This window comes from Staurois parvus, unplaced genomic scaffold (assembly GCF_062004578.1).
Source record: "Staurois parvus isolate SC_StPar_1 unplaced genomic scaffold, SC_StPar_1.0 ptg000237l, whole genome shotgun sequence".
NCBI lineage: Eukaryota > Metazoa > Chordata > Amphibia > Anura > Ranidae > Staurois > Staurois parvus.
Genome location: NW_028318033.1, coordinates 4,785,971 through 4,808,886, shown reverse-complemented (window position 1 = coordinate 4,808,886; position 22,916 = coordinate 4,785,971). Strand labels below are relative to the sequence as shown.

Sequence of the window (22,916 nt, the reverse complement as noted above, 5' to 3'; positions counted from 1 at the left end):
TGAAATGAGTCGAATGTTTTTCTTTTTTAAAACCGGTATGATTCTACTACTAACAATTGCTGAAGTTATACGTGTAATTACCTAAAACCATATTAAATTCCTACCATGTCTAGCACATCAGCTGACATTTGAAACCCAGCTGACAGTGGGAGTGTCTGTGCTAGCTGTTTATATAAGAAGAACAGGTAGATCAGGGATGATTGAAACATTCTCCTATTTTGCAGCTATGATAGTGTCATATAACATGCATTGTTATCAGGTGGGACAGGAGGTAAGATGAAAGGTCAAAAAGAGTTTAGAAGCATTGAGACACCTAAATAAATAAGTATGAGATCAGAAGATCAGAGAGTGGGATAGTAAAAGGTATACAGCCTAAAGGTAACTATGAATGATTCCCCTGTCCACAGTAACAACCTGGATAGAGGACTCTCCACTGCCAGCTATTGTATTTAGGCACCAGTGACACCCATGAATACAATGGTTTTGCCAACCTGTGACTGCACCTTATAGGATGCAGTCACTGTTTGGCTTATAAACGTCCACTAGGTTCTGTTAACCTTAAAATCCACTTTTTTGGAGCCCAAGGGTATGTCCAGCCTTAGGGACATCAACATAGCCAAGCACTAGTTACACAGACAAAAAACATTTTCAGGTAGCTAGGGAACATTTTTTTTTTCTGACTGGAGTGTCACCCTAATGGTACAGAGTCAGAATGTGATGCGTAAGATCCTTGGTGCACAATACAAGCTGCTATTTCTTCGCTCTCCCTCCTCTCTGCTGCTCTGTTTGTTCAAGACCTACCAGCTAAACAAACAAGCTCTTTGTGATTGGATTGACATGGTGCTAACAAGACGCTTAATGCCCAAATCAGCCTGAATGAAGGTAGAGTCCTCACTAATACCAGTACCAGGATCTTCCTCGCAGAGCCATACAAGCACTTCCAAACCGCCAAACAAAAAGTTCAGGAAAGAAAAGTCATTCCTTCTCCTCCCTGAGCAAATAAAGCTTGCATTAAGTCAGCCACGTCACTTGTGCAACCGCATGTCTCATCCACGTAAAGGCTTTGTGTTACCTGCAGTTTTCTCAGCGATCCGGGCCTGCGTGGCTTGTTCCAGCAGTTCTGCATCCAACTTCAGAGTGTCCAGATCCTTCTCTCTACTCATCAAGGTTTCCTGCAGCTGAGAATACACAGGGAAGCCCAGCGATCAATGTATGAGAATAAAAACAGGCTCTGCAACCTAACTATTGACACTATCTATCCCTACACTTCTTTAAAGCAGACAATGCCGCTATTCCAACACTCTGTGTATTTAGATTATAATGTAAATGTTTAGAATTTAGACGGTGTAAAGCTAGTAGTTTCCCTGGCAAAGCTTTGGTCTCTGCTAAGTGCAAAAATAAGACAATTACAAAATGGATCTTCTGGTACATATTCCATTAGTGCAGTGGATCTGCTGGTACATATTTCACTAGTGCAGTGGATCTGCTGGTACATATTCCATTAGTGCAGTGGATCTGCTGGTACATATTCCATTAGTGCAGTGGATCTGCTGGTACATATTCCATTAGTGCAGTGGATCTGCAGGTACATATTCCACTAGTACAGTGGATCTGCTGGTACATATTCCATTAGTGTAGTGGATCTGCTGGTACATATTCCATTAGTGCAGTGGATCTGCTGCTACATATTTCACTAGTGCAGTGGATCTGCTGGTACATATTCCATTAGTGCAGTGGATCTGCTGGTACATATTCCATTAGTGCAGTGGTGTGCATGCAGGACTTGTGTCCATGGTGGCAGATAGATAAGTTCGGAAAGATCAGTGTATACTTGTAACATGCAAGGATCAGAAACTCTTTGCTTATGTGTTAATTCAGTTTATGGTGACATCTGGTAACTACTGAAGTTGTGTAACTGTAAGAATTAAAGGGATACTCCAGCTCACTGTACTATTGACAAATGATGCAAAGGTTCCAAGAGTACTACAATACACCGTATGGCTTTAAATTACAGCTCCAGACAAGATTTGTATTTCTACATGTTAAGAAGCATGTCTGCAGCAGTAAACTATTACACTTCGACTTCAACACTCATTAAAGCACCTACCACTTCAAAATATGCTTTGATGTGTTTTTGATGCTTTAATGAAACTTGGCAGATGCCCTGTGTGTATATTGATTTTCTATTTGTTTTAAGAGGCCCAGTAGAACCCTGGCTCAGTAGTACCCCACTCAGCAGATCCCAAGCTCCTTTGTACCCTTGTTCAGCATGGGTACTCTTGTTAAGCAGATCCCGCCTTATCAGTACCTTTGTTCAGCAGATCCCCTGCTCAGTAGCACCCCCAGCTCTGTTGATGCCGCACCCAGTAGTACCCCCGAGCTCTGCTGATCTCTGGCTCAGTAGTAACCCCCTGCCTTGCTTATCTCCCACTCAGTAGTAACCTGAGCTCTGCTTATCTCCCGCTCAGTAGTAACCCCCAGCTCTGCTGATCCCCCACTCAGTAGTAATCCTCAGCTCTGATGCCCACTCAGTAACTCCCAGCTATGCATATACTCCACTCAGTAGTAACTCTAAGCTCTTTTGATCCCCCACTCAGTAGTAACCCATCCTCTGGTTTGCTGATCCTCCTCTCTCTCTGGTCCCCGCTCACCTCCCGCTATATTGCTCCTATGCAGTGCACCACAAGTGACATTGTTAGTTTCTCTGCTCTGATCTGCCAGCTCTGCTGACCCTTCTCCGCTCAGCCTTCTTTCTCCAGTCCCCGCTCAACATCCATGCCCATGTTGCACACAATGTGTGCTGTCCGCTAGTTACTCCTCTCCAATCCAGACCCTGCTCAGCTTCATGCTGCACACCAGATGTGAAGTCTGCACCAGGCACCACAATATATACGCATGAACCGGAAGTGACTGCTGATGACGTCTTTCTGGTTCACTTGTTGGGTCTCCCAGTGCATCCTGGGATATCTCATATCCGCAATACCTCCAAAACATAGCGAAGCTAAAGCTGAATAAAAGTCTCTCAAAAGCTGCAGGTGCTGTAATTGAGGTTTGTCATAAACTTCTTTGGAGACTTTGAAGACGTTTTGAAGCACCAAGAACGCAACATGGGGTATAATTTTTAAAGCTAAGCAAACACAACATGTAAACAGGACTGTAATCATACAATTTTTTTTAGTGACAGGTGCTTTGATTGGCATTCAGAGTGGTTTAAAAAGGGTGCCCAATGCCACATTATGAAGCAAGTGTAAATGAGCCCTAACTTGGTTACTGAATTTCTCTAGTGTAGTCAGCAATTCAGCAACAGATCTATGCAGGCAAATACTATACTATACATATAGGATGTCCAACTGTTGTCACCATCTGTCAAAGCAGGACCACCTGACCGTGGCAATTGTCCTGCACAGCGACAGACAATCCCACCACCCTGATCTTCAACCTACGCGTACACTAGCCAAACACTAGCCAAATAAACAGGTTACAGCTTGCAAAGGGGGTTGTGTTTAGGACATTTATTTCACAAATATCTGAATTTTGCAGGAACCTTTAGCATAGGGTTGCCACCTCATTCCATTAAACCCGAACATTACAGGTTATGAGGCTAATTTAAAGCTGATAAGGCACTAAGTGACTTTCATTACGACCTTAATCAGCCACAGAACCTGTAAAATTAAGATGTGTCTGGGTTTAAAAGGGATGAGGTGGCAACCCTACTCTAGCATCACGCTATCAAAGACTGGCTAAATGCTAACATAATGTAAAAACCTTGTTAAAGTGAATCTACCAGCTATTTTAATGCTTCTCAATGAAAGTCCAATGTAAGTGCATGAAAGGATTACATACAAAAGCACATCTGCACCTTTTTGTCAAATATGACATGCAAAGTTAGCTTATTGGAACAATCAGCTTTGTAAAAAATGCCTTAAGAAGATCAGCCATTTTAAACACTTAAAAGCCCAGCCTAATGCAGGCCATAGATGGGGAGAAAAACTGCAGATTTTTCTTTTAAAAAACGAAAAATCGGTTGTTCAAGTGGCCGACGTTACCATCAATGGTAAAAAAAATCGGCCGATTTTCTACCTGTCTAGAGCCGGCATAAGTGTAGGGATAAGAGATTGTCTGGTAATACCTTGTTAGCCAAAAATCTTCTATGCTCTCCATTTTCCATTCCAACTTCTGGGTTGAGCCTTACCATCTGGATCTAAGACCCACCTTCTAACTATTTCCCTATACAGGCAAAGTGCCCTCATTAACCACTGAAGAGCTTCCACTAGACAATAGGATGTAGTATTAGCTTGGTTCCAAGGGTTGCCTTGCTATGAAGGACATGGCTTACCCAATTTTAAGAGGACAAGTGCTTGATGTTCACTTGTACAATAAGAGCAACTCAGTGGCCAGTAAGGGCACTCTTAGTGGGCAGCAGGATGTCAAGTGGGTGGGTCTCAAGTTCGGGAAGTTAAACCCTACGTAAGCAGCAAGTGAAACCAGAATCAGTGGAGTGCACATAAGAGGGGTTTTGGCTAAAAAAGGTGCCTCGTTTAAAATGGACCATCATTTATCATTCTAGTCCATGGGGAGGATGATCCTTACATTTATTGTAAACATTGTAGTACTATTCACTGAGATGCTCTCACACTCCAGTTCTACCCACTTTACTAAGGGATATAATGGGCAAACACAGATGAGACTGTTTATGGTTACATTGGACTTTGCTGTTCTGGTGGGGATTGGTTAGGGGTGGGAAGGGTTAGGATACAGGGAAAGGGGTTACTGTACCTGTATCATCCAACTTTAAATGCTGATTAAAAAAAAAAAGTTTAAAATGACAAGCAGGATCCCTATATACTGTATGTACTATGGCTGGTGAGGTAAGCGGTTTATTTATCTATGTGTATGGGCCATATTGTGTTGCATTTTATTATATTGGATCTATAATTTTTTGCTGTTGCTTTCATGAGTTTTATTAGTGGAAAATAAAACTTTTTTTAATCTTGGACACACTGCCTGTTGGACATGTTATTGTGTTATTGGTCATGTCAGTACCAACTCTTAGCTTCATACCAATAGCACTCTATACTAGTGTTTTTCTTTTCCACACATCACTCCGAATGGTTATCAGAGCAGCTGTGGTATCAGCCTTTACCTTCAATGTGCTACAGTATTTTATTATGGATATCAGTGCCCAGTGGTTTGATATTTCTCCAGTATTTATAGCTACTGGCTTATGTTTTCCAAACCGGGCAACTAAATATGCTTTAAGCTCAGTAATCTCACTATATTGCCAGTTAATATAAAAAGTGGAGTTATAATTTTAGCCAGCTATCACACTACGGAGAACTATAGCATCTGTCACACCTCTATAAAAAATGTATTACTCTGTTATTCTGTGTTATCATTCAATGATTGTTCACAAGTCACTGCCATGATACTGACTAATATTAGTGTTAATCACTGGGTCTGGAAACAGTAAGGGTGAAAGGGTGGGGAATTTCAACCAGGTGCTTATGTGCAGCAATAAGCTATGTCAGGTGGCACATACAGGACAGATAAGATCACACCTAGAATCTAATCAGCAGGCTGGCATTTTATAGCTGCTGCTATCCTCTCACACCCATTGCGATAACCTAGAAACCTGCACCAGGAAGAAGTAAAAGTTGAAAGCCACAACTGGAGCATGAATAAAGATAAATAACAATAGTTGTCTATTAGCTCTTTGTATAACATTATTAGTATTGGAACCAGTTACAGGCAGTGATAGCTTCTAGTCTTGTCAGGCATGCTACAATAACAGAACTCGCTGTAAAGTCAAAACATGTAAGTGCCGTTATAAATTTGTGAGCCAAGGAAAGCAATGAAGAAGGCATCCTTGGTTTCATGGTGAGAGGAGAAGACACGTTTCTGAAAACAATGAAAATATGCGGTTTATGACACTTGATATAATGCAGAACAAGGGATGGTTTATGGTCTGAATGGCTTACCTACTGTGAGAGTCATAATACCTGTAACATTGGTTAACACACGTATGTTGGCCTAATGGCTTTTTATTCTGGACAAAGAGATGACAAGTTATCAAACCAATAACCTAGGTAGCAACAACACTATGAAAGTTTGTAAGAGAAGAGGCACGTAAGAAGATACAAGAGGGACTCTAGCTACAATGTCCACTAGATGGTTTATTGGATACAAAGACTATTTGTGATCTCTAGTAATACCATCACATGCATACAGAAGCATACAGCGAATTGTGAAGACCACAGATACTCTTGGATTTCAAAGTGGTATCCATATGTTAGGACCACAGCAAAGAAAACCAGAACCAAAGCAGAACTTTTGACCACAGCAACCAATGAGTTTCCTTACACTTCTTTTTTAATGAGATTAACTCTTATTTGTCACCATGAAGAAGAGTACAATTTTTCTTCTTATTTTCATATATCAGCTTTGCTTGCTTAAATAGGTATCAACCCCCCCCCCCAAAATAAAAAATGCAATATATTGCAATTTATCAACCCTTAGATGTTGTGGCTGCATTCTTTATCTTTTTTTTTTTAGTTTTTTTTCCCCCTTTATTTTACCTGGCCAGTAACACACTCCTGTCTTAGGGTGTTTGCATTCTGGATTATGTAGTAAAGCAGACACCTTTGGACAGTAGCATTGTCAGTTGGGGGGAGGGGAGTGTTAGCTGTACTGGCCTATTTGAATATAGTTACAAAATGAAGCTGAATTCCAGATAACACTTTATAAGCAGTTACAACAGTTTTTTTCTTTGAAATTTTTTACATACAGTACATTCATAAAATATTCAGACCCCCTTCACTTTTTTCAATGTTATGTTGCAGCCTGATACTACAGTTGTTTAACTCATTTTTTTTTCTCATTGATCTACACTCAGTACCCTATAATGAAAACAGAATTTTAGAAATGTCTGTGAATTTATTAAAAAGAAAAAAATAATTATCACATGTACTTAAGTATTCAGACCCTTTACTCAGTACTTTGTTGAAGCACCTTTGGCAGCACTTACAGCCTCGAGTCTTTTTGGGTATGACACAACAAGTGTCAAGGGGACACAACAAGTGGACTTTCAGTGGACAGCCATTTTCAGGTCTCTCCAGAGATGTTCAATAGGGTTCAAGTTAGGGCTCTGGCAAGGCCACTCTAGGACATTCACAGGGTTGTCCCTAAGTCACTCCTGTGTTATCTTGGCTGTTTGTTTAGGATTGTTGTCATGTTGGAAGGTGAACGGCTTGTCTGAGGTCCTGAGTGCTGTGGAACAGGTTTTCATTGAGGATATCTCTATACTTTGCACCATTCAGTTTTCCCTCAACCCTGACCTGTCCCTGCTGCTGAAAAACACCCCACAGCATGATGCTGCCACCACCATGCTTCACTGTTGGGATGGCATTGGGCAGGTGATGAGGGGTGTCTGGTTTCCTCCAGTCATATTTAGAATTGAGGCCAAAACAGTTCAATCTTGGTATCATCAGACCAGAGAATCTTGTTGCTCACAGTCTGAGAGTCCTTCAAGTGCTTATATTCAAACTCAAAGCGGGCTTTCATGTATTTCTAACTGAGGAGAGGTTCAATATATCCACTCTACCATAAAGCATGGATTGGTGGAGGGCTGCAGTGATGGTTGTCCTTCAGGAACTTTGTCCTATCTCTACACAAGATCTCTGGAGCTAGAGTGACCATCGGGTTCTTGGTCACCTCACTTACTAAGGCCATTCTCCCCCGATTGCTCAGTTTGACCGGGAAACCAGCAATTGGAAGAGTCCTGGTTGTGCCAACTTTCTTCCATTTGAGAATTATAGAAGCCACTGTGCTCTTGGGAACCTTTAGCGCATGAGAAATTATTTGTAGCCTCCTCCAGACCTGTGTCTTACAATATACCTGTCTCTGAGCTCTGCAGGCAGTTCCTTTGATCTCATGGCTTTTGCTCTGATACAGTATGCATTGTCAGCTGTGTGGCCTTTTATGGATAGGTGTGTGCCTTTCCAAATCATGTCCAATCAATTTAATTTACCACAAGTGGATTCCATCAAGGTGAAGAAACATCTCAGCAACGATGAAGAGAAATGGGAGGCACCTGAGCTAAATTTCAAATGCTGTTGCAAAGGGTCTGAATACTTATACCAATGTGATATTTCAGTTTTTCCTTTTTCAAACATTTGTAAACATTTCTAAAATTCTGTTTTCACTTCCTCATTATGGGGCACGGAGTGTAGGTTAATGAGAGAAAAAATGAATTTAAGCAACTGTAGTATCAGGCTGTAACATAACAAAATTGAAAAAAGTGAAGGGAGTCTGAATACTTTATCAATGCACTGTAAATAAATAAAAGCTGATCATTGTAAGCACCCCTGTCAGTGTTAAATGAGTTGTCTCAACCCTCCAATTGCTACTTTGTGTGGACAGCTTGGCCTGTTAAAGAAAATTGAAAAACAGCAGACTTACTGGCCAGGTAAAATTTAAAGAAAAAAAGAAGTGTTAAAAAGAAAACAAATGCAACCACCACATCTAAGAATTGGTAAGCTCTGTAAGCTGCAATTAATATTTTTATTTTTGGCCTTAATACGGTTTTAAGTTTTAACTGTAACATGCATTAAAAGGCCTCTTTGTTTACAAAAAGATTCACCCTGTGCGCTCTTGAATTTCACAGTAATAAATCTAAAAAAATATCCAGAATATAACATAAAAAAAGTTGTACACAATGCAGTAAACATCTTTTCAAGCAATCACTCAGTGCACCTGATTTCATCACCTAGCATTCACCTTTGTCCTGAATGTTAGGCAAAGTATATCAAGCAAAGCAGTGTCTCATCAGTCTTTATCCCAAAGGATTATCAGCCAACAAAATCCTCATTGACTGCAATCCAAAGCAGAAAATATGTATTGCTGGTCCTTGTGTGTAATTAATAAAGCTTTAGAGTGATCCATTACAATGGGTGGGGTGGATGGATTCACATTTAGTATGTAATTTATCTTACATTTCTTTAGAGCTCCCTACATGAAGTCCTTTTACCCACATTTACAACATTGTACAGCGGTTATAGAAAATAATCAACCCCTTTAAAATACACATATTGTTGCTTTGCAGGCTGAAATGAAGATAAACACAGTTTTTGTTTTATCCAGCTGTATTTACACCAAGTGAAAGATATAACTTGGACACATCAGAAAAAAAATTCAAAAACCAAATCACTTAATTGGAAATAAGATCACCCCCTCCAAAAAAAGACACATAAAATTCAATCAGGTGTAGCTAATCACTTCTCAATGGCGCACAAAACCATTTGACTTTAAACTTTGATCAGCTGTGGTCATTTTAAATAGCTCAGCATGAAAAAAGCTTTCCTGGAGCATTTCAGTCCCCGATAGTGCAACTGAAGCAATCACCTATGGGTGGCAAGGCACTGTCAAGAGATCTCCAGGATAAAATTGTGGACAGGCATAAGTAAGGCGATGGATACAAAAAATTTTCAAAGGCTTTATCAATTCCTAGAAGCACAGTGAAAGCTATTAATAAAAAGTGGAAGGTATCTGCTACAACACAGACCCTCCCTGGATCAGAATGTCGCTCCAAACTGGACGGAAGAGCCAGGAGGAAACTGGTCAGAGAGGCCTACAGCAACTCTGAAGCAGTTGCAGGAATTTATGACAGAGTGGTCATTGTATGCATGTGACAATAATATCACAAATTCTTCACAAATGTGGCTTGTCTGGGAGGGTTGCAAGAAAAAAGCCACTCCTCAATAAAGGCCACATGCAGTCACAACTGAGCCTTGTCAAAACGTACCTTGAAGATTCTGGAGGACACATGGAAAAAACAAGTTATGGGCAGATAAGACTAAAATTGAATTATTTGACCTCAACACTAAACGATATGTCTGGTGGAAATCCAATACAGCTCACCATCCAAACAGCACTATTCCTACAGTAAAGCATGGAGGTGGTAATATCCTGTTATGAGGAGCTTCTCTGCAGCAGGGACTGGAGCACCTATAAGGATAAAAGGAAAAATGGATGGGCAAAATACCATAAAATTCTTGACAAATATCTTCTGCCCTCTGCCAGAAAGTTGTCAATTGGAAGAAGGTTTCCATTTCAACATGACAATGACCCAAAGCAAGCACACAAAGAAAATTACCACACAGTGTTTAAACGAGAAAAAGGTGAATGTCCTTGCATGGCCTACACTGTGTGCACAATTAGTAGGCAAGTTGTATTTTTGATGATTCATTCATTATTGAACAACTACAGTGCTCTTGGTCAATCCAAAATCTTACACTTCAAATCTGAGTATTTCACCACTTTCCCGCCGCCCTATAGCTGAAGTACTGCTACAGGGCAGCAACGCTGCGCAAAGTCATGAATATATACGTATATATGACAAAACCACACCCACCTGCAATAAAATTCTTTCCAAATCAGCCAATGTGGTTGTCTGGATTATTTTTCTCATTTTGTCTCTCATAGTTGAAGTCTACCTATGATGCCAATTACAGGCCTCTCTCACCTTTTTAAGTGGGAGAACTTGCACAATTGGTGGCTGACTAAATACTTTTTTGCCCCACTGTATATGAATATTGAAAATCCTTCAAAATGAGTCCATACACCCTAATTGTGTCCTCTTATAGTCCACCATTTCTTAGTGTTATATCAATTCAATGCATCCTCTTCTACTCTTAGTACCCAAAATGAGTGAAAAATGGCTTGTGTGGTCCACACGCCTCCTTATACAGTGAGAATGTGCCACGCCACACTTCAGCTAGTGCTAATACAGTGCAATCAATCGTGTGACACCTGTCAATCTATACACCTTACCAAATGGACAGGTAGTGCAGGCTAAGTAAAACCAACAAACTTTCATGTTCCAGGATCCTGCTGCCACTAAAAGGTCAGCTATCCTTCACATACAGTGAATCCATGCCACGCCAAACATAAATAAGTGGTCAAACATCAGTAGTGATATAAATCATCTAGCATCTGTCAACCCATATACCTTATCAGATTGACAGGTAATGCAGGCTTAACTCAGACAGGGTTCAAGCTCCAGGCTCTGGCTACCAGCACTCCCAAATCAGAGATGTAAGTGCCCAGAATGAAAATACAAGATCATCGTGTAAAACCTTCTTAAAATTTGAATAAATCTTTATTAAAAGCACTTACACAATAGCATAGTGAATGCAGCATTAAAATCAGCCTTTTAGCTCATGGTTTTCCTAGCAATATGGACCTCATCCAAGATGGCCGCCATGGCCATGTCTCTGGGCACTGAACACCTTGTACTTCTGGGCACTCCAGGTAGGTTGCAGTTTTGCAATATGACAGCACCGGAGGACAATGGGTTCATGGTAGCTTCACGTTTGATTCTTCTCAAATCTTTTGGCAGTTATTTAGTGTCTCCTTTTCTTAACACTTTTCTTGTGACCCTGTTGACTATTTGCAACAAAACATTTGATGGTTCTGCGACCAGGCCCCAATATCTTAGTAACTTCAAGAGTGCTGCAGAGTCCATTAAATCTCTTTTGTGACCCATTTTGCCTGAGGAAAAGAAGCTGTCTAATAATTATCCACACCTTGATATAGGATGCTGATCTAATTGGTTCACATCCTTCCTCATTACACAAATACACATCACCCGATAGGCTTAAATCCAATAAGCATTCAAGTTTATACAGCTTGGAGTTGGACAATATGCATAAAAATGATGATTTGGTCAAAATTCTCATTTGCCTAATAATTGTGCACACAGTGTAGTCACAGCCCAGACTTAAACCCGATTGAAAATCTGTGAAATAACTTGAAGACTGCAGTCCACAAATGGTCACCATCAAATTTTACTAAAATTGATAAGATCTGAAAAAAAGAGTGGGCAAATATTGCAAAGTCCAGATGTGCAGTCAGTAGACATATCCCAACAGACTAAAGGCTGGAATTAAAGCAACGGTGGTTCAAAAAAATACTGACATAAGGGGGTGATCCTTTTTCCAACTCAGTGACTGTTTTTGAATTTTTCTGACATGTTGGTGTTATATCTTTTATTTGGATGTTAAATACAACTGGATAAAACAAAAAATGCGTGTCTTCATTTCAGGCTGTAAAGCAACAAAATGTGATTATTTTTTATCTTTGGGGGGGGGGGGGGTGATTACTTTCTATACCCACTGTATAAACCAGCATAGTATCCAACCATGTACCTGACCATTTTAGTGCTTCTTCAATTTTAAAATCCAGCCATTTCTTTTTGACACAATACTTTGAACTCACCTGTATACCATAGCTTCAAACTGCCCACATTTAGATGGGTGTTCCCCCTTTTGAAACCAAACCCCTTTGACCCTTATTACTCCTCAAACGTCCCTTGTTTTGCTCTGGTGTTGAGATCTGTATAAATAAATGCACTATTTCACTGCAAAATGAAACCTCCCTGCTTGTCGCTTTCATCTTCAGCTGGATTGGCATCTGGATACCGATCCTCAGCCATTTTTATTGGTCCAGCCAAGATCAGTAGGAGTTTATTCATCAGCATTGCCAAAATTTGTACACTGAGCTGCACGTGCAAGGCGTACAGGCAGGTAATGGAACTTTAACGCAGGAGAGACATAGGGGTTGATTTACTATAACTGGAGAGTGCAAAATCTGGTGCAGCTCTGCATAGAAACCAATTAGCTTCCATTTTTTTTTTGTCATAGCGTTAACTGAACAAGCTGAGGTTAGAAGCTGATTGGCTACCATGCACGGTAACACCAGATTTTGCACTCTCCAATGTTAGTAAATCAAGCCCCTAGTCTCTTCTGTATTAAAATCCTGACCAAGTTTGCCAAACTTTTTTTCGCAGCTTAAAGCTCCACTTTAATGTAAAAGAAAAAAAGGCAGTGAAAAAAGATCTAGGGGGTTTAAAGCAAAACTCCAGTAAAAAGTTCCCAGATGAAAATCAGAAGCCAATTAAAATGAAAAAGTAACAAAACCAGCTTTTGCTGCAATGTTCATCTTTAATCCAGAGATATCCCCCACAATAATTTTTCTGCTGCCTGATGTCCTTAGTCTGATGGCCAGCATCATTCAACCCACTTCTTCTGGGCCCAGGTCATCTAGGACCCACACCAGCATGTTGCTAGACAGTAAAAGTAGTAACACAGTGATGAGCTCATCTCTCTGTCATTCTAATTTCTCCTCCTATCGGCATGTTTTTTGTCGGCACATGAGCAGATTGGCTCCATGTATTTTACTTTTCCCTGATGCTCTGGCCCTGCTGTAGAGAGACTGCAAAAGGAAGATATCGAGTCAAATTCAGGCACTTACACTACCTGTCTAAACATACACTTGGTGCGCATCTCTACATTTATAGCAATAGAATATACACTTGTGAACCCTCTTAATACAAAGGCTAACAAACCACAATTTTATAATAAATAAGAGCAATCCGCCATATGAAAAGCAAAACCAGACATGAAAAAGTGCTCAAACCAACATGTATTCTCCGAGATTCAATCAAATCTTGAAATGTGGTGAGCAAACGTGATTCCTCCACCAAATAAATGATCAGCCTCTTACCAAAAACATTGATCTCACTTTCCCGAGATCAATACAAGCTTGTGTGCTCGTACTCAGCACTCATCTCACTGCTAGGATACTTTCACCACCTCCTCAACAGACACCAGAAGGAATCTTCTTGTGCAATAAATGGATATTCCCTCCGGAGGAGAAAATCAAAAGGACCACACTGGTGTTGTATCGTAAAACAATTTTTTATTTAATTAAGCAGACATATACTCACAAACATAAGAAGTATAGGAGCACATCACCGACTAGGCCCCGCCCAACATGTTTCGCCACCAATCAGCATCATCAGGGGAATGCTTCATTTTGCTATCACAGATGCGAATTGAATGAGATTTCTGAGGGGACTGGGCAAAGCAAGAGATGAAATTCGCACCACACCCACACTAAACCCGCACAAGACCCTTTTCTCAACCGCATCAAATTTGCACCGCATAAATGTGAACAAGTCCGAAATAATGCTTTTTGACATTAAATGCGAATGTATGATTTTCTGAATGCATCTGATCCACATAGATTTTGCAGCAGTTTGAACTGGCACTGAGCGTTCATTTTTGCACTTTAATTTGTCATCATCTGGAGTGTGCCATAGGTGTGTCTACTGACTAAATATTGTTTGCCAAAGTGTCCTCCTTTCTCATCTCAGAAGGTTGCAAAGGTATGCTTGTGCTCATTGTACAAGGCATCCATTATGACCAAGTGGAAAACTGCGTGGCAATGGGGAACCATAGCTGCTCTGTGCGCTTCTCTCTTCTCTCACAGCCCCAAGTGTCTTAATGTATGCTCCGGCAGAGCCATAAACCTAGAAGATAATAGTTCCAAAAAAAACCCATGGCACTCTATATTTGAGATAAATGCCCAAATGCTCACACACAAAGAAATCCATATAAATCCAAAACTTTTCTCAAGATGCCTTGAGAAAGATGGACTGAGCTTCATCGAAACGCTGACAAAAACACTGCTGGTTTTGATTTTCCTCCTCTGCAAGACCCTTGAGTGCCTCTAAACCAGTTTTGAAATGCTATAGATATTAAAAAGTGTTACTAAACACACAACAGTAAAATCAGTCTGTATATGCAATAAAGCATGCTTGTTATACTCACTGTAGAACCTAAGGGGTTAATCCTTTGCATTGTGTAAAAAGAACATTTGATCCTTTCTTCTCTGCTCCTCTCCTTTTTCAAGCAACCACCTATTATCTCCTGGTAAGACAGACTAAACCATAGGCATTTTGCACATGCTCAGTTTGGTGTGTATTGCTAGAGGGTTTTTTTTTTTTCTTGGGAGAGTGCATGTGATCAGCATAGGGCCAATCAGCACTGGTCAGACAGAGGTCAGGGGTTTTGCATCCTCCTAGAGAATAATTAAAATTCCTCCAAGCTTTAGCTAGTGCTCGGCTGAACATTGATAGAAGCCACAAGACTGCGCTAACTGCTGATGAGAAAAGGTATTTAGCAGTTTATGTTTACTAAATTATTTGCATTTCCATGTTCTGTGTACTGTGGGAGACCAGATATAGTGAATGCAGGATCCGGGGTTTAGTAACACTTTAATAATAGAGGGAAGTCCAGGAGGTGGCTTGCAGCTCCTTGGACTTAACTCATAGTATGCCTTCACTTTTTACAGCTTTATTGTATTTGGTGAAAATGTGTGCTGTGTTGTCTCTATTATTCAGGAACAGTAAAAAGTATGTTAAAAGATTAGTGTTTTATGCTGTGCAGTGTGACCTAGACTGCACCACGCAGCTTCTGGTTTAATGTCTTGCACTGTACACATTTAGGCAAAACTGGGGATATTAGCATAGATGGTCATGATATCTTCAAATTGTCAATTACTTGCTTTGGGCAAAAAGTAGAATAGCAGGCAGATGGAGAATAAAAATATAGATCACATACTGTAGTTCAGCTTTAAAAAGTTAATTGTTTCAATAACAAACTGTTAGGAATGTGGAGTTTTATCATAACGACACACCAAAAAATGACTGCTGTGTTGGGATTGGTGTTTAGGGTTCAATATTTTCCCATTGTTTTTTCTTGGCAAATTGTTGAGCATTGTATGTTTTAGCAAGTGAAAGTACTATTGAAATCCTAAACAAATCATTCCCTATGTAGAAATAAAACAGGAATTCAGTAAAATGATACTAAATATTATTATATAAAAAAAGGTTGTTCAAGTCTCAACTATCAATTTAGCCAGCTAGAAACCCTAGACATCCTGGATTATTTATATATTGTTTCATGTTGGCATGGAAACCAACCTTTACCGGGCAGAAGGTTATATTGATGGTAAAATGTGCTATTTCTTATTAAGGTATATGTTGACCTAGCTGTCATCTTACTGACATCGACTTGCCACTCTCCTGGAAGCAGATTTTATTGCTTCTCCAAGAAGGGAGATAGTGAATACTTGCAATATTGAGGTAATCTAGCTTTGCACATATATTTTTTTGCTGTTCACATACCATAATAACATTTCTGAAGCAGGATGAATTACCTTAAACACACCTAATACTATATTCTTCTACTGTCCTGCCAATCCAGTGAGAACAAGCATAGTTTTCTACCACTGATCCTCATCTCCTATAGTGTCACTGTTCAGCTGTTCTCTGCTGCATGGCTGGGGTGAATATACACTATATTGCCAAAAGTATTTGGACGCCTGCCTTTACACGCACATACACTTTAATGGCATTCCAGTCTTAGTCCGTAGGGTTCAATATTGAGTTGGCCCACCCTTTGCAGGTATAACAGCTTCAACTCTTCTGGGAAGGCTGTCCACAAGGTTTAGGAGTGTGTCTATGGGATTGTTTGACCATTCTTCCAGAAGCACATTTGTGAGGTCAGGCACTGATGTTGGATGAGAAGGCCTGGCTCACAGTCTCCGCTCTAATTCCTCCCAAAGGTGTTCTATCGGGTTGAGGTCAGGACTCTGTGCAGGCCAGTCAAGTACCCCAAATCGCTCATCCATATCTTTATGGACCTTGCTTTGTGCGCATTCATATTGGAACAGGAAGGGGCCACCCCCAAACTGTTCCCACAAAGTTGGGAGCATGAGATTGTTCAAATGTCTTGGTACACTGACGCCTTAAGAGTTCCCTTCTCTGGAACTAAGGAGCCACGTCCAACCCCTGAAAATCAACCCCACACCATAATCCCCCCTCCACCAAACTTTACACTTGGCACAATGCGTCAAGCAAGTATCATTCTCCTGGCAACCGCCAAACCCAGATAGGTCCATCGGATTGCCAGACAGAGAAGCGTGATTTGTCACTCCAGAGAACACGTCCACACTGCTCTAGGGTCCAGTGGCGGCATGCTTTATACCACTGCATCCGACGCTTTGCAGTGCACTTTGTGATGTAAGGCTTGGATGCAGCTGCTCGGCCATGGAAACCATTCCATTAAGCTCCCTACGAACTGTTGTGCTAATTTGAAGGGCACACGAAGTTTGGAGGTTTTTAGCTATTGACACTGTACACAGTTGCTGACTTCGGCGCACTGTGCGGTTCAGCATGCACTGACCCCGCTCTGTCATTTTGCGTGGACTACCACTTCGTGGCTGAGTTGCTAGTGTTCCCAGTTGCTTCCACTTTGTTATAATACCACTAACAGTTGACCATGGAATATTTAGTAGCAAGGAAATTTCACAAATAGACTTATTGCACAGGTGGCAACCTATCACGGTACCACACTTGAATTCACTGAGCTACTGCAGGTGACCCATTGTTTCACAAATGTTTGTAGAAGCTGTCTGCATGCCTAGGTGCTTGATTTTATACACCTGTGTCCATGGAGGTGATTGGAACACCTGAATCCAATAATTTGGAGGGGTGTCCCAATACTTTTGGCAATATAGTGTATATGCAGATGGGACTTTTGGCAACAAATAAGACATCAAATTGCACACCTTGGCAGAGAGACCACTGCTTTCATACAGACAGCAAGGGTCCTTTCTGGTGGTAAAGATATGGACTTCTCTACTCTCTCTAGGCTGTAAATGCTTTCTAAAGAATATGAACTATAAGGCCCCTTTCAGCTGATTCAATAAAATCCGCTTGTCAGTTTTAAGTGGACCTGATTGGAAGCTCAACATAAGTCTATGGGCAAGTGGATGGTAAAAGAATGTTTACAAATGTATGTCACTTTACAGTTGCCTGCTGATAGATCCGTCAAGCTCCACATTCAAGAGGAAAAACTGAACAGGCACACATATGTAACAAAAGGATCACCTGTCTTCTACTGCTCTGATTAAAAAGAGAATTTGTTTACTAGCTGATCAAAATGGACCCCCACCATATGTATAAAAGACGCTAAGACATAAGTACACCTCATGTTTTGATGCACCTGGAATGTGTTGAGGATTTTGATGTAAGCGGGAGTAAACTCCCTTTTTTGCTTTGTACCTACAGGTAAGCCTATAGTAAGGCTTGCCTGTAGGCACCGCAAATATCTCCTAAACGTGTACTGTCTATGGCACTAGTGTATGACACATAATGTGTTCCTACTTATTTGCATAGCTATTTATTGCAATGACCTGTGGTGTGCCCTTGTGATCCGTACCTGGGGGGTTTTCCATCACATCCAGGTTCAGCCGGTCATCCAACCACATGGGGTGGCAGCATTTTGAATTACCATGTCTTTTAAATGGGTTGAAAACTCAAAAAAATTTTCTGCACTTTCATGTATTGTGAGTATATCTATAGATTGTAAATTGTAAAATATTGTAATGGATACAAGAAATGTTCCAAACAAATATATGCTCAATCTTGTAGATGATGTCACTCATATGCAGAGTTCTTCTTTTTCCCTGAAGGAGTGAAGTTACTCCAAAACGCGTTGGATCATATAGACACTAGCTCTGTAATCATATGTATGGATGGTGATGTTACAACATTTTCATAGTCATACTGGGTATACACGGCATACCCGTGCTATTCCTTCAGAGCCCTGTACCGTAAACAGTGACTCCAGCAACATGCGCGGGAGTGACGTCATCGCAGCTCGGCCAATCAAGCGGCCACAGCCATTGAACCCGGAAGACGACCGGGTGAAGATGGATTCCCTGTCAGTGGTGACAGTGTGCCACTGGAGGGATCTGTCATAATGTGTTAGCATGTGGTGCATACTAGTACATTATGACTTTACGGGGGATGGGGGAACCAGTTTTTTTATTTTCAGCAGCAGTTTACTACCGCTTTAAAGCTGAAATTTGGCAATTTACTTTTTTTTTTTTTAAAACAGTCGGTACTTACATGAATGACAAGTGATCTGTGTGCTGGTGGCTGCTCTCTTCCTCACAATCTTTATTCCTCTGTCCCCCGATACGCACTCAGCTCTGATCTTCTGGTGCTACAGGTGTTAATATGAATGGCTCCACCTGTCACAGGCACTCATCAAAAGTGGCAATTATGCCTGCCCCCTCTACTCCCCTGCTCCATTCATTGAAGTGGTACTATAAGTTCCCCCAATAAAAAGCAATATATGAATGGATGATGCAGTTTATTCATTCATCCACCATTCATAGGGTACTATTTTTTACAACTTCTGAAATCACTGTGCATTTGGTATGGACAAATCCTGCTGACTAGTACTGTATATACTTTGATCTGTATTTTTTCCTGCACTGAGGAAATGGCAAAATCAAGAGCTGTAAAGTGAATGTCTAGCCAAAACCTTCTATCTTGGTTGTGGATAGAGTGGGGAAGGATTAGAACCCCTCTTGGATTTTTACTGCCGTTAAGGTCTGTTAGAAAACTTAACTCTCTCTTACCGCCCCCTGCTGACAATGTTTTAGCACACAGGAAGTAAGGGGATCCCCCTCACTTCTTGTCCAATGCTAAAGTCCACTGCCTAAGCTTCAAGGAACGTCATCTGCTGAGAAAGGATCAGGTAAAAGAGCTCCTACATCCCCTAGATCAGGGTTCTCCAAACGGTCAAAACAAAGGTCCAGTTTACCGTCCTTCAAATATTAGGGGAGCCGGACTGTGGCCAGAGAAAGGCAGAAAATACCCTGGCATTGGTGGGTGTAAACAATGTCAAAGGCTTGGTGGTCAGTGGGAGTTAAAAAATACATTATTGCTGTCAGTGGGAGGAATAGTGCCCACCATTGGTGTCAACTGAGTCAGTGACAGTATGAGCTCCCTGTTTCTGGTGTCAGTGGGAAGAATAGGATCCCATTGTTGGTGTCAGTGGGAGGAATACTGCACCATCCTTGGTGTCAGTGGGAGGAATAGTGGCCCATCATTGGTGTCAGTTGCACGAATAGTGCCCCATCATTAGTATCAGTTGGGAGGAATAGTGTGCCATTGTTGGTGTTAGTGGGAGGAATAATGTCCCATTGTTGGGGTCAGTGGGAGGAGTAGTGCCCTGTCTTTGGTGTCTGTTGAAGGAATAGTGCCTATAATCAGTGGAAGGAATAGTGCCCCAAGGGCCGGATAAAGACAAGCAAAGGGCCACATCTGGCCACCAGTTGGAGACCCCTGACCTAGATTAAATAAGCAGTTAACCCTTTCATTGCGAGGGAAGCTGCACTGCAATGGAGCACATTTTTAGCTTTACTGAGTAAAGCTTTAAAGAATAAGTCTCATGCGTTATAAAAGATTACCTGCTGGTCTTTTGCTTCATCTTCAGATAATTATTTCTACTTCAGAAAAGTAATGTTGAACAATTCTGCATAAAATCGCATCTCTATTGGTGATGCTAGTGCCTGTGAGTTCCTTCCTGAAGCCCAATTTGTCAACATTCCTATTGCAGAGCTTAAGTCAAGCTCAGTTGCTACCATCTCTACTGAGGACAAACATGTTGGACATGGTGATGTCATAAGCTTGTCATTCCTCAAGTACTCCTTTTGTTTATGCTGCTCACACAAGACTGCACACTCTTTGGATATGTACTGTAGGAAGTGCTGTGTATGTGTTTAATGTTGTGCCCTACCACAGGAAGACATGGTCCCTCCCTCTGTATGAGTAGGGACAAAGCTGGGTTTAGGCATGTGCTAGCTGGAGACTAGCACTGTCAATCAGAACTAATTAGGTGTTCTACAAAGCAGCATGGTCAAACTGCAATGTGGGTGGGCTACAGGAAACGAGAGGGTGTATGGTAAGAAGACTTCTTGTGGAACAAGGCATAGTTAAAGTGAAATTAAACATGCACCACATTTTTGTTTATTAGGCCCCTGGAACTTTTAGCCATAATGTGGTAGTATGCACAGCATATTAACATATTATGGCAGACTTACCTGGCAAGCAATCCTCTCCAGTCCTTCGCTGTTAATGCTCCTATTGGTCATGGATGCTACCATTTTCTTTCAGGTTCTGAATCTTCAGCCACTTGGTTGGATGGGCTGTGATGACATCACTCCCACACATGTGCATGGGCGTAACATCATCAGGCAGACAGCACCGTACATAAACACTAACAGGCAGGGAGAAGAGTTAATGAGAAAAGAGAACAACAGAGTCTCTTCAGTCATAAAAAATCCTACCTGCCAGCATTTTATTTTAACTCAGGTATAAGCCCACTTCAAGCTGGTCATACACGGCTCTTCTTTTGGCCAATTCCTGTGAAACATCCAAAGTTAGGACTGTGGGTGGCCCTTCCAACACTACCCAGCTAGACAAACTTTGATTAAAAAATTGAAGAAGCTGGGTGAATCAGCTGCAGTCAATGAGCTACAGGTACTTATCAGATATTCGACAGCTGCAGGTGCCGGTTGTAAAAATACAATAGATGGCAGTGGGAGATATGTCCAACAACACTGTTTAGTGTAGATAGAAGAATCTATGGCATCTTTATGTGTATGGCCAGCTTAAGTCAGTAAAAAAAAAGGAACAAATCAGCTGCAGAGAGCCCACAGGCAATACTTTGTCCCCTGCTTGCCCTTTTGCCTCAGTACTGTAAATTAAATACCAACCAAAGGCCCATTTACCGGAAGTGCTAAAAGTAGAAACTATAAATCCAATAAGTATGCAAAATCAAGACTTCATATACAGAAACACAACTTAGAAACAGGCAGAGGAAGTTCATTGATGAAACCAGTATGGAAAGTCCTTTGTGGTGACATCAAGTTTTCCATGTTGTCAACATTTTAGGTCGAAACTACCTGTGGGATCTGCAGTTTTCTATACTGTATACCGGATACATTTTGACAATGCAAATTTGATAGTACTAGTTTGCACTAATTAAAATGTGAGTTTTATATGTTTTACTAAATTGTTATCCATGTTATTTCATCATTGAAAGTCTATTTTTGTTTATTTCAGAACAATCTAGGAGGGATATATGTAAAAGCCTTTACTTAACGTGTTGTGGGGAGAATCTGGCACCCTGGCTCAAAACGCTGTTCAACATAAGCACATTTTGACCTTGCTAGAGATAGGGGTCAAACTAATACAGTGGCCTGCTTTCCATAGGTGGCAGCACTGCAGGTTGTGTCTATCTGAACATGATTGAGGTAAATAAAAAATTTTGAATTACACAAGGACGTGTTTGTTCACAATTTGCACTTTTAGTGTTTATGTACGGTGCTGTCTGCCTGATGATGTTACGCCCATGCACATGTGTGGGAGTGATGTCATCACAGCCCATCCAACCAAGTGGCTGAAGATTCAGTACCTGAAAGAAAATGGTAGCGTCCATGACCAATGGGAACATTAACCGCGTAGGACTGGAGAAAAAAAAAAATATTTTTTTTTATTGTTTTTGTATTAGTTATATGTTTTGTAAGGTAAACTGGATTCTCAACATAGAAAACCACTGTGGACCAATGCTCGTGCTCGTGCGTGTGTGCATTGCACACATGCTTGTACTTCCAAGAGAAGGGACAATGTTAGATGTACTGTTCCAGTTCGCAGCAAGCACACGTGCACATGTGAATATCAATTAGCGTGCACACTTGGCACCTAATAGCTTATTTAAACTGGTCTGTTACTATGAGCAGTTGCTGATGGTCTTCAGCTTGTTCCCGTGTTCCTGAGCCCTGATCCTCTGTACCTGCTTGCCTGTATATGACCCGGCTTGCCTTTGGATTTCGCTTCTGCTCCTGCCTCAACTCTGTTCACTTGTTTACTCTGACCCTGGCCTGTCTACTTGACTTGTTTTTGCCTGCTGATTCTGTACTGCTTTGCCTGGCTGTTACTGACCTTGGCCTGCCTCCAGGAGTTGCTTTATCTGCCAATTTGGTCCCTCGCTTCCAGATTGTTGCTGACCACTGCCTGTCTCCTGGTCCTGCTTCCGTCTTCTGCTCTGGTGCCAAACTGCTCCTGCATCCTGTTCTGAGGACTGTGATTACCAGCTCTACCCACCAGTAGACATCACTAGCCAATCCATGCCTTCACGCTCTGTCTCCAACTC

At 41.2% G+C, this 22,916-nt stretch overlaps 1 protein-coding gene across 2 annotated transcripts in view; it reads right to left on the bottom strand.

The window, feature by feature from the left end:
• Positions 1 to 22,916, bottom strand: part of MIPOL1 (mirror-image polydactyly 1) — a 539,082-nt gene that overhangs the window by 344,265 nt on the left and 171,901 nt on the right. For both annotated transcript variants that reach the window (XM_089680250.1, XM_089680252.1), the window contains exon 5: positions 1,073 to 1,178. In XM_089680250.1, coding sequence (XP_089536376.1) covers positions 1,073 to 1,178 — 106 coding nt within the window. The remainder of the gene's footprint in view (positions 1 to 1,072; positions 1,179 to 22,916) is intronic.